The following is a 17854-nucleotide window of genomic DNA, read 5'->3' as shown; positions in this document are numbered from 1 at the left end:
CGTGGCAGCAGCACTGCACCCTTGATCAGCACCTCCGTCCTGCCAGAGCAGCCCAGCAATCGCTGCATGTGCTCCTGCTGCTGCTCTCACCCCCCTGCCCACTGTTAGTGACAACTGCCCCTGCCTGCCCAGTGCTGGAGGTTAGGTTAGTACCAGGCCCCCACTGGCTCGCAGCACTGCAGCAGAGCCACAGCCTGAGCCCAGCAGGGGCTGTTGGGCACGCACCCTGCACCACCCGTCCTGCCACCACCACACCCGCTGGGGTTCCCCATTGCATGTGGGTGTAGGGGTTTAGTTTTAGCTCACGTGATAGGGGTTGAAGGGGGCAAGCAGGCAGTGACAGGAGCTGCCCACAGCACTGTGACAGAGGAGGGCAAGGGGACCCCAGAGCGTTTTTGGCCTTTGTGGCAGCCCCTCCCTCCCCAGGCCCCACAGCCAGGGCAGCTAGAGCGTACAGCCCCTGGGTCAAAACAGGGGTCTCAGCCTGTACGTCTGCATTCACAGCTGGGCCTGCACAGGCACCTGCCTTTGCTCAGAGGTGGAACTGTGGCACTAGTTTGTCTTTTTACATAAATAAATAACAGACCCTCAACTCTCCTGTGCATCTTTTTTCTCCCCTGCTCCAAATCCACGGCAGATCTGTTCCCAAGGGAAGCTGAGGATGAGGAGGGATGGCATGGCACAGCATGGCTGGGCACAGCAGTACCAAGCACTAGAGGAAGAACAGCCCCAGTGGCAGAGGCTCTGGGGGGTCACAGCTGTCAGCTGCAGTTGGGGTCACCCCAGCTCTGCCCTGTTTGTACCCAGACACTCAGCTGAAAAGGAGAAAAGCCCCTGACACTGGGCCAGAGGAAGGCAGAAGGGCATCCCCTCACCCAGCCCAGGGGTCTTTCTGCCCTGGTTCCTGTCCTCAGCGGAGCTGAGGGTTCTGTTTCTCCCAGGAGAAGCAGCAGGGACAGAGCCAGGTGTAAGGGCAGAAGCATCTGCAGGCATCAGAGATGAGTACAACAGCACCAGAGGCTGTCCCCACTCTGCTTCTCCCATTGACCTCCCCCCCAAGCCTTCCACATTGCACCCCAGCCTTGCACCTCATGGTGGACACTCACTGGCCCAGGGATGTGCTTCGGCCTTACCCCACCTACAGCATTGCACCTTTTTATTCCAGTCAAGGCTTCAGAAAAAAACCAACCCAACTCCACTGCAGCACAACAGACATCCCTCGCCCCCATCCCCCAATGGTCCTGTCCCCCCATGGACCTTCCTCCCTGAACAGTTAACTCCAGTTAACTGGATCCCTGTGACACAACCAAACAGGCCTTTGAGCTAATAGGGCACAATCGACACTTCAGTTTCCCTCAGGGTATGACACCTGAGAAGGCTGACAAAGGTCGCAGCCCACAGCAGGAAACTCCATCCAGCAGCTGCTCCCAGGAAGGAGATGGAAAACCAAGTGAGTGAAGCCTTTGCCAGTACAGCACAGGACAGCTCCAGCCTTAAAAGCTGCCCCAGCTTGGGCAGGGCAGCACTGCAGGGGAATCCTCACACCCTCAGTCTTGTGCACTAGTCAGCTAAGACATTACATTACAGTGCTTGCGTTATTGGTGTGCAAAGAGTCTTCAACAGTCCCACAAGATTCCTGTTTATTTTCTTGCTTCCACCATGCAGGCAACAGCAGTGGCAAGGGAACAGCTGGAAAAGGATGTCTGTCTCTCCCCTTCCCATGAGCGGAGCCACAAGCCACTGCTCCCATCACATCATGTACCAGGCTGCAGCTCCTGCCAGCACCGCAACGCAGGCAGCCAGCATCAGCTGCACCAGGGGCTGCTTTGCCAGGGCCACGGTGCTATGGTAGGGACAGCTGGGTCCTGCCTTACCTGCTGGAACACAGAACATGCCGTTAGTGCTGCAGGTCTCACACCACACGCATGTGGCAGCTGTGTCATCGTCCACAACCTACCAAGCTTGTCTGCATAGTAAGGGCATTTGCGCAGGTCTCCTTTTCCATCATGGACTGGAAGGCCTCCATCTTGGGCTTCTGCCAGTGACTTGCCAATCTTGTCCAGTTCATCAAACACCTGCAAGTGGTCACAGCATGCACATGAAGTGGGCAGAGGCAGGCGGCTTTCGCCCAGTCCCTGAAACAACCCGGAGAAGAGGCAAGAGCCTCTCCTGCCTCCCTCCCCCAGAGGCAGCACATGCTTCTCACTTTGGAGTGTCTTGCAGGCAGTCCTGTGGTGACACCTGGCATGTGCTATAGCTCTGAGAGGGCACAGCCCCTTCAAGAGCATCAGGGCAGACCCAGGAGTGAGGTGGACCCATCATGGCCCCACTGCTCACTGCCCAGCCTGCTGCGGGTGGGAGTACAGGCGATGCACTCCCTGCTGCAGACCCTCCCTGGGAGAACTGCTTCTGGTCATGCAGGGTTCAGGCAGCCCCGCCAGCATTGCTGCAAGGAGCTTCCCTAAAGCTCCTGACAAAGGAGCCACAATTCTGGCCAGCTTAGACCACAGTGACCTGCTATAGGCACAGATGAAAGCTTCCATCCAGTAGCTAAGATTATATTCATCCTCCCAGAGCAAGTGGCAGCTCGGTCAGGGTTTATGAAAGGCAAATACTATGAGGAAGACAAGAGGCTACAGACATTTCTGTCCACTGGGCAGTGTGTCAAGAGTTGAGACAGGAGATTAATTGTAACCAGTGTACGTAACAAGCTCACTGTCTGGGGCTGTCTCAGAGCGAGAGCTCTGCTCTCCCCATTTCAGAGCCAACAGCCCACAGAAAATCTTGCAGTGGAGTCATCTCAATTTTGCTCAGCGGTGATGTTGGAGCATGGGAGGAATTCCTGCCCAACACCAGCCATGTCTCCAGAAGCTAGCAGAAGAGCTATTTAAACTAGAACCCCAGCCCCCAGGAAAGGAGGGGCTCTGGTGGCCTCAGACCCAAACCAGTGCCTGGGTGAGCAGCCTGACTCAATCAGTCCGGACCCAAGAGCTGGTCCAGATTCAAAAACAGCAGCACCCACACACAGGGGGCTCAAGGGATTCCATACCTGCATGTTAAATCTGAAGGCTCGGTTGGCTTCGTCCACAATCCTTTCTTTGGTGGTCTTGTCCAAGTCCAAAGCGTTCATCCTTGCCCTGTAGAGCTGCTTGAACTGCTGCGCATTGGAGATGTTACCAAACACATAGAACTGGATCCCTTCCTCAGTACTGGGCAACTTGAGGGCTCTCTGGGCTACCTTCTTCAGCACTTGGCCACCCGAGAGGTCCCCCATATAGCGTGTGTAAGCGTGAGCCACTAGCAGCTCTGGCTCGTTCTGTCCCACATGATGGATTCTGTCCACATACTGCTGAGTTGCCTCTGAACACTGGATCTTCTCTTCCCAGTCTTCTCCATAGAAATATTGCAGGTCTTTGATCAATGCTTCTTTCCGGTGAAGCTCTAGGGGGAAGTACAGAGCAGCAAAGACCGGGTTGTCCTTGTTGCGATCCATTTCCTCTTCCAGAGCAGAGTACGTGAAGTAAAGTGCCACAGTGGCCAGCTACAGACAAAGCACAGTGTGAGAAGCCATTCACTACATCAGCACATGACACCTTCTGGCTGCCCCCGCCTGCACAGACCTGGAGTAAACAAGGAGGAAACTCCCAGGATTGACACAAAACCAGCCTGGAGAGCCTGTGCAAGACACAGATCGTTTGAAGGATGAGATGTTCTTCTCTGGCTACATTCATAGAAACATAGAATCACAGAATAGCTAGGGTTAGAAAGGACCTTAAGATCATCCAGTTCCAACCCCCCTGCCACAGGCAGGGACACCTCACACTAAATCATGACACTCAAGCCTCTGTCCAATCTGGCCTTGAACAATGCCAGAAATGGACAATTCACAGCTTCCCTGGGCAACCCATTCCAGTGCCTCACTACCCTGATAGTAAAGAATTTCCTCCTTATATACAATCTAAACTTCCCCTGGTTAAGTTTTAACCCATTACCCCTTGTCCTACCACTACAGTCCCTAATGAAGAGCCCCTCCCCAGCATCCCTATAGGCCCCCTTCAGATACTGGAAGGCTGCTATGAGGTCTCCACGCAGCCTTCTCTTCTCCAGGTTGAACAGCCCCAACTTTATCAGACTATCTTCACAGGGGAGGTGCTCCAGTCCCCTGATCATAACAATGATGCCTTCAGAGCACAAAGAATTAGCCTGGTGTTGCCAGCTCTGTGCTCTGGGGTGGCCTTCTGTCATCTTGAGAGCAAGGCACAGGGACAAAAGGTACAACTAGCACCAACAGCTTTGTGCTACAGGAGACTACTACCATACGCCAAAATCTTCAGGATCGGACCCAAAACACCATCTCTTCTGTACAGGATGAGATTGCTCCTCATCCTCCTACCTCAGCCATAGGATACACCAGGCAGAAGTCCTGGACAAGAGCCCTCCTACAGTTTTGACTGTGCCACCTAGAAACTGGATTCCTCGCCACCCCCTGCACACAGGGCTGCAGGGCCCTGCCGGAGTCTGCATCGGTCACTGGACACATCAAAGAGCTGCTCTGCCACAGGAGCAGAGCAACACTCACCTTGAAGAGCTCCTCTTTGATCCGTCCTTTCAGGAAGTCTTTGACAAACTGGGTGTTCTCCGCAAGGTCATGGGATTCCTTAGTCCCCTCCTTCAGCAGCTCTGAAAGGTCAGTGGGACTGCAGGCAAACAGGGAGAGCTCCTTTTACCCCCCTTACACACACAGGAATGAGTTTGTTCCTGCTGTGTTTGGAGGGATCCCCCACTCCCTGTCATCTCCAGCCCAATTTGGAAAAGGTACAACTTGGGACTTCTGCAACAAGGCAGAACCAGGAGGGTGGCAACAACCACAGGCTCCTTCCACAGATACAGGCACCCATGTGCAAACCAGACTTGCCATTCCAGGAGCACTGGACCCACCAGGGGCTCACCCCAAAGTTGCTTCAGCAATTGACAAGCATCCTCTGACCCCTGCATCTTACTTTAGCTTCTCATCCATAAATGAGAAGCATCAGTACTTCAAAAGGAGGCCTTGAGCGTACAAGGAGCAACCACCAGGGAAGGCTAAAGGGCACAGAAGCCTTACTGATTACCCTTCAAGGTCACTCTGTAGAAGAAGAAAGGCTCATGTAAGACCAAATGAGAGCTGAACAGAAAAACAGGGCAAGAACACCCTGAAAAAGTGTATTTATCCGGAATTTTCCTGGTTTTGAAGGTTTCCACAAGTCAGCTAGTAAAAATAATAAGTAAAACCTATGATTTTTGGCTATAGCCACTAGACCTACCTGGAGTTTGGTACAGAGTTCTCAAATGCACTCAAAGTCACACCAAATTGCACTTCCCAGGTTTTCTGACTAGTCTGCTACAGATAGCTGCAAGAGTCACTCCAGATCCATCAAGTGGCCATGCAGCCACGCAGCATGAAACTGTCTCAACTCAAAGAGAAGTCAACCAGCACGGAATACCTAGGTATTCTGGGAAGCATCCTGCTCGCTCCTCCCAAGTCTGAAGCCTCGACTTTCAGAGCATGTGTGTGAATTTGTTGTTTAACCTCCAAGACAACAGTCTTGCCTAAACCGGTGGGCATTCTGCAAAGGCAAGAGAGGCAGCTCGCTGGAGCACAGTTCACCTCAAGGTTCATCTTTCTAACTGAGAACCTGCCATCACATGAGTCTGCCCAGCAAACCATGGAAAACTGGCTCGCCTTGGCCAAAAAGGCACAAACACAACTGCCAAATGGTGAAAGCATTTCTGAACGGCAAGTAATAGGAGAGACTAAAAAACACCAAGTGCTTGCTGCCAGCTTTAGCCAGATTGCTCCTTCCCATCACTGCTGGAACACTTTGATTAAACAGATTTACTGCACATATATATTTGATTAATCAGCTGTTGGAGTCCCCCACCCCTTTTCTGATGAGGAGAAACATCACACCCCTTAACCTGGAAGGTCTCCTGCCTTACCCAATACTGTCTGTGCCACATTGTGAGACAGGACTCACCTGACATTATCATCTTCTGTTTCCTCATAGAGCAACATTTCCCTTTCTCGCCTCTCTGCGCTCTCCATTGCAGGCGGTGTTGCTGGTTAGTGCTGGAGATGAGACAACCTGAAAGGCAAAACCAGAGAGGGGTTTTAGAGGGAAGCTGCTTCATGAAGGGACGGGTCTGAAATGCTGAGCCATACAGCAAGCAGCCTCTGAGCTGCTCCACCAGGCACGGTGGTGAGGAGCAGCCACTGGCCATTTCCACAGCACAGCAGGCACTTTCAAGGAAGCAATCTTGCTTGTTCAGTTCAATTACCCCAGTGAACCTCAGCACTAACACCACCCAGCTCACCAAATGTTAGCCTCAGAGGAGACCTACAACACAGCATGCAGCATTTGGTTTCGCACTTCAGGATGGCTCCTGGCTGAAAATGATCAGAGACCTCCACATTAGCTATCTGGACCAAAATTGTGAGCAAGCTGCTTTCCACTGGTGCTACCAAACATTTCATCCAATGCCAGACTCTGAGCAGAGATACTTCATTTGCACAGTGGTACAGAGCTTTCCCTAGAGGAAGGCAGTGGTGAATTAGGGCAGGAGTCAGGCAGCTCACAGCGAGACAAACACCTTCCCTGCAAGGGAGTATACACAGAGGAACTTCCAAAGCAAGGACAAATTTCACTGCTCTGCCTTTTCTGGGCTGTACTGCATGTGAGGGGTCAAAACGGCTGCTGCAGATGGCTCCTGGTACCATTCACACTCTCCTCTCCTAGCAGGGTTTACTTCAAACCCCAGAAGTAACTGAGTTCTCTCTCCTCTTTCGCGAAAGGAAACAAACAAAAAAATCTCCATGGATGTAGCAGGACACCCAAAGACCTACCCAGAAGCAGGAGTGAGACACCAGACTTATAGCCCAGTTACCTCTTAAGCAGAAATCCACCCACCTCATTTACAAAATAGACCTGTAATCAGCTTTGTGCAGAGCAGTACCATCAGCTTACAGGCAGCCTTGCCAGATCAACAAGGAACTAAGCTGCTTCCTGGCTCTTGGAAAGCACTCACTGTAAGAGAGCCAACCCTCACACTCTCCCATTTGAGGTCAGCCCCCTCAGGCCTAGAAGACCAGGCAGACAGCTGCAAGTTCACCAAGCTCAGCACAGGGCCAGCACCAGCACACCAACTGCTGGCTCCCAGCTCACATGGAGCACCCCAGCTATACATTAACTGCCCTCTAGCTCCTCACCCACAGTTTCTGAAGCCCTGTTCTACAGCCACTTGCACTGCCCTCCACATGCAGCACAGGACTCGGCCAGGAGCACTGGGAGCTGGGTCTGAGCACCCAGTTTGGAGGACACATCACCAGGGTGATGGTTTCCCCTGTGATCACACAGTCCTTGGGCTCACTGGGACAGAGCCATCCCCAAGGAGAGGGCTGACCACAGTACAGTACTCTGTGATGCCCATTGCAGGAACAGAAGTCACAGGGGAAGCAGCCCCACATCCCCAGGGCCCTGCACCACAGGATAGGACACAGCACAGCCTCCCCAGCCGGAGGGTAGAGGAAGCCAGGTTCAAGGGCGCTATTTTCATTTTGATCACTCACTGGACAGCAAGCACCACACCGGGTCAGCAAACTTGTCACAGCTCCGAACATCCACCATGGGGAAGGGAAACTGAAGCACAGAGGCAGAACCTGCCCAGGCTGAGCCAGGAGCTGGTTGCGGGCCCAGAGGAACAGCCTGCCTGCCTCACAGCACAGCCAGCCTCCTGCCAGCACAGCTGCACAAGTCCTGATGGCATCCTGGCTTCCTGCGCAGCTGGCTTCAAGTCAGGCACTCCTCAAGAAATGCAGATCCCAAAATTAAACTAGAGAAAGTGGTTCCAATTTATCTTATACTTCCAGACAGGCAGAGTCCTGCAGGTAGGGTGTGCTGCCTCTGCGTGCTGACAGGCCTGCAGCAAACGGCACAGAGGAGCAGGTGAGAGCAGAGCTACAAAGAGCACTTCAGCACCACCCTGCAGACAGCAAGAGGCCTGGAGGTGGCTTGACATTCCATCCAACCCAAAGGAAGCCACCAGATCAAGCCTCAGACATGACTAGTTAACAACAGCAGCAATGGCTCAAAGCTCCCAATGGCCAGACATACACAGCATGACTCCAGAGATCATCATTCTACAAGACACATCTGCTAACTCACTTGACAGAGCCTCTGCATCCATCTCGTGCAACACACTCATGTTAAGCAGCACTCGCCAGCACTCGGACTTTGCTCTCCATGCCATGGGGCATCTGCTGGGCTCTCAGAAGCCTTTACCCTAGGGTATCACATGAGAACTCAGAGGAAGGGAAGTAAAAATCACTGTATCCCTTACCATTACACATCCCTTTTATTCAGAAAGTGGTAACTGAAAGCTCACAACATGGTCACTGCTCAGGGCCCTCATTTCTCGCAGTTTTGCTCCCTTGCCAGAGGCAGTGTCCTACTCACCAAGCAGGCGGCTCAAGCAGCTGCCCCCTTCCTCTGCAGAGGCTGGAATGTCATTTCATTTGCTTCATGAGCTCTGTTCATCAAGACCTGGCTGATGTTCAGGGTAAACACATACCTTCCTGGTGCCCTACCAGCAGCCTCCTGGGAGGAATCCAACAGCTACAAGAGGCAGGACAGTGGGGCTGGAGATTGGAGACAAGGCTTGGTACAAAACACCTCAGCACTCCAAACATTTATTTCCCAATAACAGTGTTCAAGCCCTCTGAGAAAACATCCCTATCTCATCTAGCCAGCACTTAGTTTGCCCCTGACACATTTCCACAGCAAGTTTCACACTCAAGATGCACAGCCATTCTTCTCAGGGTAGGAAGACACTTAATCCCAACAATCCAGTGCCTTCTGACACTGCTGTGGCAGGGAAGCAGGACTGAAGCCCTGGCTTTGCTTTGGCACCCTTGGGAGAAGCTCAGTAATTTGCAAACACCCAGGTGGTACAGAGTTCAAGTTTGCTCTTCAACCAGTTTACAACTTCAGGCTATTTGCCCACATGCAGAACTTGCATCCTTGCTTTAACAAGCAGCAGCAGAGCGTGGCTGCACCTACCCAAGCATCACAGCTGTGGAGACAAACCCCAGAACCCCAGGCCTAGCAGCTTGAAGAGCAATCACAAAGGTAACCTGGCACTCACATCAGAAGAGCTTCACACCTTCTCCTCCTCCCCTGGGGAGGTTTTTTGGCTGTAAATGGCACCTCACAGAATAATTTTTACACTGCCTTACCCCAGGTAGGTTCAAAACTTCAACTGGACATAGCCTATATCTAGGAAATAATTCAAGTCTAAGGCACTTTAAGAGGTGCCCATGTAAACGCTACCTCTGTCCCCCACAGCCACAGTCCAGCACCTCAACAACGTGACCAAGGAAGGAAATTCCTGGTAAGTTCACAGATCTTGTCCAGTTCTGCACTTGGGTAATCAGCCCTTGTGACAGGGACTGCATCCAGAATCTGTTTTCTCATACTGCCTGGGAGAACAGCACAAGGGGCACATCACTCGACCAGCTTTGCACCTGGGGAGACTAGCAATGGAGTGTGACAGGCACACATGAACTTACCAACAGCCTTTGCTGTGCGGAGAGCCAGTACCTGCCCTGCCCATCCCAGCATGCAGTCAGCTGTGCCTGGGATATTCCAAGCAGGGTCAGTGACAGGCACTTATAGCTGATGTATGTAAAGCAGTGCTGTGCTAGGCACTAAGAGGCTTGAAAAACATATCTGTTTCACCCAACAAAGGAAAAGCTGGGGCAGCAATAGGCTTCATACGCCTTTGTCCATCAAGCTCTTCATTTAGCTCAGCAGAATCAAGAATTATAGAACCACAGAATGGCTGGGGTTGGAAAGGACCTTAAAGCTCATCCAGATGCTAGTCCTGTCTCGAGCAGGGACACCTTCTACTAGCACAGGTTGCTCCAGGCCCCATCCAACCTGGCCTTGAGCACTGCCAGGGATGCAGAAGAGCCAAGTGCCCCCAGGACACCAGCAGAACCCGGCGCAGCTCCTGTCCTGAAACACTCAAACATCCTCCTAGAGGAGCTGTGTGCAGGAACCACTGCAGGGTATGAGGCAGCCGTTCTGGAACACTCTCCTCAGCTACTGTGTGGACGCTCGCCCACAGGAGTCGAGGGAAGAGATGCGGGAGGCCTGACAAGCACTGGCCCGGCACAGCCGCACACAGCCTCGCTGCTCCCGAGCACACGGCTGGCAGACGCAGCACAGGACCCAGCACAGCTTGAGGCCCAGGCCACAGCCACGGGCCAGGAGCTGCTCCCGGGAGCGGCCGTCCAGGGCTCGCGGGGTAAAGGCACACGGACAACACCCTCACAAGTCCCGCACGGGTTTCCCCGCCAAGAATCCCCGGTACCGGGCCCACATGTCCCGGGAACCGGAAGGGGGGGGGCGGGCCCAGCGCAGCAGATCCCTGCTGGAGTTGGGGGAGACCCGCGGGTAATCCCGAGGGCCTCAGCCCGGGGCCGCCCCGCAGCGTTGCCATGGACACGCGCGGCGCGCACTCACCCTCTGCCTCTGACGCAGCCCTCGCCACCCGCCCTCCGGCCCACGGCGTGAAATCAACGCCCGGCCCGGCCGCCCCGAATTTATCACCTACTGGGGGGAGGGGGCAGCGCAGCCAATCAGGAGCCACCCCCGGCACGCAACCGCGCCGCCGATTGGTGGAGGCGGCCGAGACACCGCACAGCCGCCCTAAGTCCCCGGCCCCGCGTCCTTTCGCCTCCCCTCGGCCAATGGCGACTTCCGAGCGAAGCGTAAGCACCCGCGCAGGCGCAGTCGGGAAGGCAACGCGGCGGAGCTCAACGAACGTTTATTGCGCGGGGCCATTGCGAGCGGCACCAGCCATGGGAGCCGACCCTGGGGGTTACCCGGTCCCAGCCCTGCCGGGGCAGGGGCACCCGAACGTCTCCAGGCAGGGCTTGGACGTGCCCAGAGATGGAGCCTCCACATCCCCCTGCACACCTTGTTCAGTGCTCTGCCACTGCAATGGAACAAGTTCTTCGTCGTGTCGAGGTCAAACCTCTTGTGTTTCAGTTCATGGCCACTGCTCCTCATCCTGGGGCTGCCCACCACTGAAGAGTCAGGCACCTTCCTCCTGACACCTGCCCCAAACCTCTAACTCGCTCCCTCCACCGGCTCTCCCCTTCTTTATCTCTGAGGGCTCACTCTCCTAGGAAGAAACTGCTTTCACCCTCCACAAGCAGGGTGGTCAATGGGAGTGGGAGACACCAGGCTTTGCTCACAGGGTATCAGACCTCACTGCTCCCCACACTCACCCCACCTAGGGCTCCCCACCCTTGTGGGTCTGCTGGTGCCGGGCGAGCGCCGAGCTCACTCTGAAGGCCTTCCCGCACTCGGCACAGACGTAGGGACGCTCCCCGGTGTGGATGCGTTGGTGCTGGATGAGGCGGGCACGCTGCCGAAAGCTGCCCCCGCAGTACGCGCAGGAGTAGGGCTTCTCCCCGGTGTGGATCAGCCGGTGTTGCATGAGAGCGGAGCTGTGGCCGAAGCTCTTCCCACAGTCCGTACACTTGTAGGGTTTCTCCCCACTGTGGACCTGCTGGTGTCGTGCCAGGGTTGTGCTAATCCTGAAGGACGTCCCGCATGTCCTGCACTCGTAGGGTTTCTCCCCAGTGTGCACCCGCTGGTGCTGGACGAGCTTCTTGTTATCAGAGAAGCTCTTCCCGCACTCTGAGCACTTGTAGGGCTTCTCCCCCGTGTGGACCCGCTGGTGTTGTGTCAGGGCTGCGCTGACGCTGAAGCTCTTCCCGCAGGTCCTGCACTCGTAGGGTTTCTCCCCAGTGTGCACCCGCCGGTGCCGGATGAGCTGTGTGTTGTCGGAGAAGCTCTTCCCACACTCGGAACACTTGTAGGGCTTCTCCCCAGTGTGGGTTACCTGGTGCCGCATCAGCTTCGAGCTCACAGTGAAGCTCTTCCCACACTCGAAACACTTGTAGGGCCGCTCTCCTGTGTGGATCCTCCGGTGAGGAGTAAGTTGTGACTGGTGCTTGAAACTCTTCCCACATTCAATGCAGGTGAAGCGTTTTTCTCCGGTGTGGATTCTCCGATGCTGGATGAGGTTGGAGCTCACCTGGAAGCTCTTGGATCTCTGAATCCTTTCTGAACTGTGTGGGAGAACAGGGTCCTGTGCAACACCCTGGGAACTGTTCTCCTTGGAGAGTCCTGAGCATAAACCCTTGGACTCCATTGGTCTGGGGCTGCCTTGATGGGCATTGTCTTCATTCATGCTCACAATCCCATCTTCAGCTGCAATAAAATGAAAATCCAGACAAGTCACAGGCAGGACTGGAAGCTTTGGACAGGGCAAATCCCAAGGGGCAACAGAACCACAGGATGTTTTACCTGGAATGGACCTTACAGATCACATCCAGTTCCAGCCTCCTGCCATGTGCAGGGAAACCTTGCACAAGACCAGGATGCTGCAAGCCCCATCCAACCTGGCCTTGAACACTACCAGGGATGGAGCAGCCACAGGACCTCTGGGCAACCTGTGCTGGCACCTCAGCACCCTCACAAGGAACAACTTCTTTCACCTTTTCTACATCTCCCCTCTGTCAGTTTAAAGCCATTCCGCCTTCTCCTGTCCCTGCCTGCTCTTGTCAAAAGCCCCTCTCCACATTTCTTGTTGGGCCCTTTAGGTGCTGGAAGCTGCTCTAAGATCTCCCCAGAGCCTTCTCTTCTCCAGGCTGAACAAGCCCAGATCTCTCTGCTTGTCTGCATAGGATGTTACTAAAAGTTGTACTGGGAGTTAGAGGAAGGCCATAAACAACTGCCTTGTTCAGAACATTATTTGGGTTACAACAGTAATCTCCATGCTCTTGTGCTGCTGGTACTGCAGAGAAAGAGAAGATGTATAAGGCATGAGACACGGACACTGCCTGGAGCCTGGCTTATACCAGTCTTAGTGCTGAAGCAAATTAACTGTATGCCACAGACAGGATGGAAAAAGGATGTTTCTGGCAGGACAGCATGAAGCTCTTGACCCATTCGTCAGACTTACGGAGTAGAGAGTGGAGCTAGCCAAGCTGTTCTGTTGCCACTGTGTCCAAAGAGATACTGACTTTGGCACTTACATAGAAGTTTGCTTCTTTAAATAGACCTTGAAAAAGCCTTCAGAAGCATGTGACAATTAAGTTTTCTATGGTGTTCTATACTTTTGGGGGAAGATCAGGAGTGTCAAGATTCTTTTTACAATTATTGTCACGGCTCTAGCGAATCTACAGTCATTTCTGCTACTTCTGAGCTACCAGATACCTTCACTGGCACCTAGGACATGCTGTCTGTAAAGGCCTTGATAAAAGCAAGACAGGAACTCACTGAAAGTATTTCAAGTGGAAGGAGAGCAAGGTCAATGATGAGGATTTAATACTAGAAGCATAAGGCTGAACTGGCAAAAATGAACATGCAAGAGAGACATGAAGAATGTGGCTCTCCCTCAGCCCACGCCAATTTAGGTTGATGGCAAGACCTCTGATATGCCCAAGACTGCCAGTGCTATAGCTACAAGGCAAGCTCCAGGTAAGCAGAGAAAAGGGACATGTGGGGTCCAGAGGCATTCCCGAAAGACATTCATCCTTCACCAAAACTGCTAAAGAAGCTAAGCTGCTGTGGCATGAATGAACCTGACAGGGTGGTAAGGAAGGGAAAAGGGAGGTGCAAACATTTGCTGATGACTTTGTGTTCCTCAGGGTTAAAGACACAAAGGCTGACTACAAACTGTGGCAGAGCCTTGAGATACTGACCAACCAGGTGACAGGGGACGGTCACTGCAGGTAAACAAAGACCTTCACAGGAGAACAGCCTCTACAGCTTGCACTTACACCAGGCTGGGCCTAGGATGTTCTTGATATCATTCAGGAATAGCACCTTGGAGTCTGAGCAGCTGGATGAAAACTGCAGCTCCTAGGCACACAACACAGCCAGTCAAGCATCAATGAGTGCTGGGGGGAAAGAACAGAGAAGAAAAGAGAAGGAAATTCTGCCTTGCTGCTCAAACCCCACATTCTGACTGTGTGCAAGGGGGAGGACGGATCCCCCATGTCAGAGACACTCTGACAGAGCTGAGGAAGACAGAGGCATGACAGGAACCATCAGAGGCACAGAACAGATCCTGTATAGGAGAGGAGTCAACTGCCCATTCTGCTGGGAAAAGGTACAGCTGATAGGGGTATCACAGAGGACTATAAAAACACAAGTGGCCTGTGGGGGGGTTTGGCATCTATCCTGCACCATCTGTTCTAAATTAAGAACTCCTGCCAGCAGTAAAAGGCACTTTCAAAGCAAACTAAAGGAGGCAGCAATTCATAAATCACCTAAATAAGCTGGGGAACTCCTTGCTGCAAGCTGCCATGGATGCTACAATGTGCGCAGCTTGAGAAGGCAAGAAGAGAGATCTTGAGACGTTATGTGCCTAGTTCAGGAGCTTCTGAAGCCACAGATGCCTCAGGCCTGTGAAAGGATACAGGGACACATCACTGCTTGTCTGCCCTTCTCTGGGTCTTGATCAGGGGCTGGGCCTGCTGCCTGCTGTATGAGGAAAGGCCGAGAGAGGTGGGCTTGTTCTGCCCAGAGAACAGAAGGCTCAGGGGAGACCTGATCACCACAGTCCACTATTTAAGGGTGGCTATGAAGAAGACGGAGGCTCCCTTTTCACAAGGGGTCCCATGGAAAAGACGAGGGGTACAAGTTACTCCTGGGCAGATTCTGGTTGGACACAAGAGGAAAACTTTTCCCAGTGAGAACACCCAGCCATTGCAATAATCTCCCCAGGGAAGAGGTGCACTCCCCACTGTTGGATGCTTTAAAGACTCAGCTGGACAGGGCACTGGGACATCCAGTCCAGGTCATGCTTTGCCTGGAAAAGTTGTACTGGATGATCCTTGAGATCCCTCCCAGCCTGGTGGCCTGTGGTGCTATGAATACCGTTGTCACAGGCAGCAGGTGAAGCTGGACAGGCCCTGCTCCAACCCAGCACCGCCGCCCTTCTACATTCTGGGGGCGCTGGTGCTCCCGCAGCACTCTTTCTCATGACGGGTTCACACTCACGGCCCTTACCTGAGGTGCCGCTCAGAGCACTCTTCCCTTCGCAGGAGCGGGGACGGGACAACCGCAGTTCCTCCTTCTGATCCATGTGCATGAGCATCTCCGGCTCCGCTCCGGGGGCCTGCTCCGGGGAAAGAAACGAAGAGGGTCAGGCGAGCTGGCCTTTCACCGACCGCTACCAGCGGCGCGGCTCGGGAGCTAGCGGCTCCGCGCCGAGCAGGCACCCCGGCTCCAGGAGGCGTGCAGAGGAGAGCAAAGGGCCCCGCAGCACCCCCTGCCAGGGAAGCTCACGCGGCCGCGGTGGGCGGGCTTCCGGGCCAAGCCCTACCGGGTCAGGCCCCGCTCCCTGCGGCCCGGCCAGGCCCGCCCTCAGCGGCTGGACCGGCGCACCAGGGGGCGCTGCCCCGTGACGGCAGCGACCAACGGCGGGCGCTGCCTTCGCCTCCAAGGCCGGAGGAAGGTGGCGGCGCTGGGCTGCCGGTGGCGATGGTGCCGTCCTACGGCGAGGCTCCCCCCGCGGGCCTGTCGCTACCGAGGGATATAAGGAAAGGGAGTGCCTGGAAAACATAGGGTTAAAATACTTTTAGCTTAACTTAGGTCTAAGATGGAGAACAATGTTTGCGGTGTAAGTCTGTGGTGTCATAACAGAATTTAGTAGTCTTACTAACATGAGTGAACTATTTCTTACCATCCTTCTAGTTACCAGTTAGTTTGGGGACAGTGACTCCCGAACATCTGCTAGCTTAGGATACTCCTTGTCTGCCCATCCTGTTCTGCTTGCAGTATTTCCTGCCCTTGCCTTCTTCAGGTATGAGAGGATACTGGACTGCCTGGAGGGGTGTCTGATTGGCAATCCCCACTTTCCTCTTGTGGTGGTTCCTGTCTCACAGGTGGTTTATTGTGATAAACACATAAATGTATTGGCTTTCGCAAATCATAGGTGTCGTTATGTGTGACCTTCGTGCAAAATCGATTGCCTCTCAAGCTAGCAGATGTTCCGGAGTCACTGTATCCAAACTAACTGATACTTAGAAGGATGGTAAGAAATAATTCACTCATTACAGGGATGAAAGGAAACAATTCACTCTTGTTATTAAGACTACAAAATTCTATTATCACACCACAGACTGACAACACAAACGTTGTTTTCTTAGACCTAAACTGAAAGTATTTTAAGACTGTTGTCCAGGCACTTGCTTTCCTTATGTCCAGTCCCCCTTTCTTTTACCTTTGCAAATTCTTTTGCTATGTATCATGTCACAAGTAATCAGTGTTAAAACAATTAGTATTAATATTTCTGCAAGCAGTTACCTCAAACAGGAGAGATTAGGTAACCATGAAGTTAACTTTTTCCATATTTCTTCAAAACCCCAAGAGGTATCATCCTTGGTCATCTCATGAAATACTGTGGTTTGTTTCCAAATTTCCTCCAGATCTCTGTCAATTCTGCCACTTTGTTCTATATAGGAACCATCGATTATGGAACAAACCCCTCCTCGTGAAGCCAATAACCTGTCTAGAGACATTTGGTTCTTGGAACAATTTTGCACTTAAGTGCAAGCCTTGGTCAGAAGAAATTGCTGCTGGTACTCCAAAATGAGGCATTATCTTGTTTAATGCTTCTGGCCAGCATGAAAAAGTATCCGTTAACACCAACAAATATCGCTAACCCCCTTTTCTCAGTAATTCAGAAAAATCTATTTGCCACTGCTGTCCCGGGTAACTTCCTCTCCCAAGTTCTCTTATGTTTCCCCTGAACTCGCTTCCACAGTTGATTATAGGGATTTACAATTTGCCCACCAGGTATCTGAACCCAACCCTCTTTGTTTTCCTGCCTTTTCAGATCTTCAATCAACTTTTTATCCTCTTTTGAATATCTAGGTTCAGATTTCTCAATTGTTAGTTTGCCGTCAGGGGTTAAGGACATGATTTTAGATTGTTCAGCTGCTCGTTCGGCTTCAAAATCGGCCAAATTATTTCCAATTTTCTGATTAGGGTCACCTTGTTGATGTCCTCTACAATACATAATAGCTACTTCCTCAGGTAGCTGAACAACAGTTTCTGTAGCATGTTTAGTCTGTTTCCCTTGTATGTTCAAAAGTCCTCGTTCTTTCCAGATAGCACCATGTGCATGGACCACACCAAATGCATATTTAGAACCAGTCCAAATATTTATCCTTTTATCTTTAGCCAGTTCCAGGGCTCTCATTAATGCTATTATTTGAAAAAAAGGCTTATAAAAAGTGGAAGCAAGGACAGGCGGCCTGGGAAGAGTACAGGGATGTTGTCCGGGAAGCTAGGGACCAGGTTAGGAAAGCTAAGGCCCAGTTAGAATTAAACTTGGCTAGGGATATTAAGGATAACAGGAAGGGATTCTACAGGTACATAGCAAATAAAAAACAGACTAGGGACAACGTAGGCCCCCTCAGGAAGCTCTCAGGTGAACTAGCTACACAGGATTTGGAGCAGGCTGAGGTTCTGAATGACTTCTTTGCCTCGGTCTTCACTGGCAAAGGCTCTGACCACACCACCCAAGTCTTGGAAGGCAGACGCAGGGACTGTGAGAATGAAGACCTTGGGCCCACTGTAGGAGAGGAACTGGTTTGAGACCATCTTAAAAATCTGAACGTGCACAAGTCCATGGGTCCTGATGAAATCCATCCGCAGGTCCTGAAGGAGCTGGTGAATGAAGTTGCTAAGCCGCTGGCCATCATATTTGAGAAATCATGGCAGTC

At 52.7% G+C, this 17854-nt stretch overlaps 2 protein-coding genes across 3 annotated transcripts in view; both read right to left on the bottom strand.

Moving 5' to 3' along the window:
- Nucleotides 1-1615: 1615 nt before the first annotated feature.
- Nucleotides 1616-15383, bottom strand: HMOX2 (heme oxygenase 2). 2 transcript variants are annotated; one of them, XM_061358162.1, is made up of 6 exons: nucleotides 15132-15383; nucleotides 6018-6125; nucleotides 4580-4697; nucleotides 3050-3541; nucleotides 1958-2075; nucleotides 1616-1877 (listed from the first exon to the last, which is right to left on the bottom strand). In XM_061358162.1, exons 2-6 carry the CDS (start codon nucleotides 6083-6085, stop codon nucleotides 1750-1752), a joined length of 924 nt encoding a protein of 307 aa, XP_061214146.1. In that variant the 5' UTR covers nucleotides 6086-6125; nucleotides 15132-15383; the 3' UTR covers nucleotides 1616-1749. The 2 variants fall into 2 exon arrangements, with proteins under 2 accessions (XP_061214146.1, XP_061214147.1); XM_061358163.1 differs by having other exon boundaries at nucleotides 1616-1874.
- LOC133214894 (zinc finger protein 850-like) overlaps nucleotides 10849-17854 on the bottom strand; it is a 21737-nt gene continuing 14731 nt past the window's right edge. Inside the window, 1 exon segment of the mRNA XM_061358304.1 lies at nucleotides 10849-12142. Within this exon segment, the coding sequence (XP_061214288.1) occupies nucleotides 11338-12142 (805 nt within the window). The 3' untranslated portion in view covers nucleotides 10849-11337.

This window comes from Neopsephotus bourkii, unplaced genomic scaffold (genome assembly GCF_033783945.1).
Source record: "Neopsephotus bourkii isolate Nb327-2 ecotype Australia unplaced genomic scaffold, CSIRO-AGI_Nbou_v1 NB_940, whole genome shotgun sequence".
NCBI lineage: Eukaryota > Metazoa > Chordata > Aves > Psittaciformes > Psittacidae > Neopsephotus > Neopsephotus bourkii.
Note: the sequence above shows the minus strand (reverse complement) of the source record. Positions and strands in the feature narration are given on the sequence as shown.

Coding starts and splice junctions, on each gene's coding strand:
- HMOX2 (XM_061358162.1), bottom strand. CDS start 6,085: ATGGAGAGCGCAGAGAGGCGAGAAAGGGAAATGTTGCTCTATGAGGAA. Junction 3,542..4,579: donor TCAAAGAGGAGCTCTTCAAG/GTGAGTGTTGCT, acceptor CTTTGTCTGTAG/CTGGCCACTGTGGCACTTTA. Junction 2,076..3,049: donor CCTTCAGATTTAACATGCAG/GTATGGAATCCC, acceptor GACCACTTGCAG/GTGTTTGATGAACTGGACAA.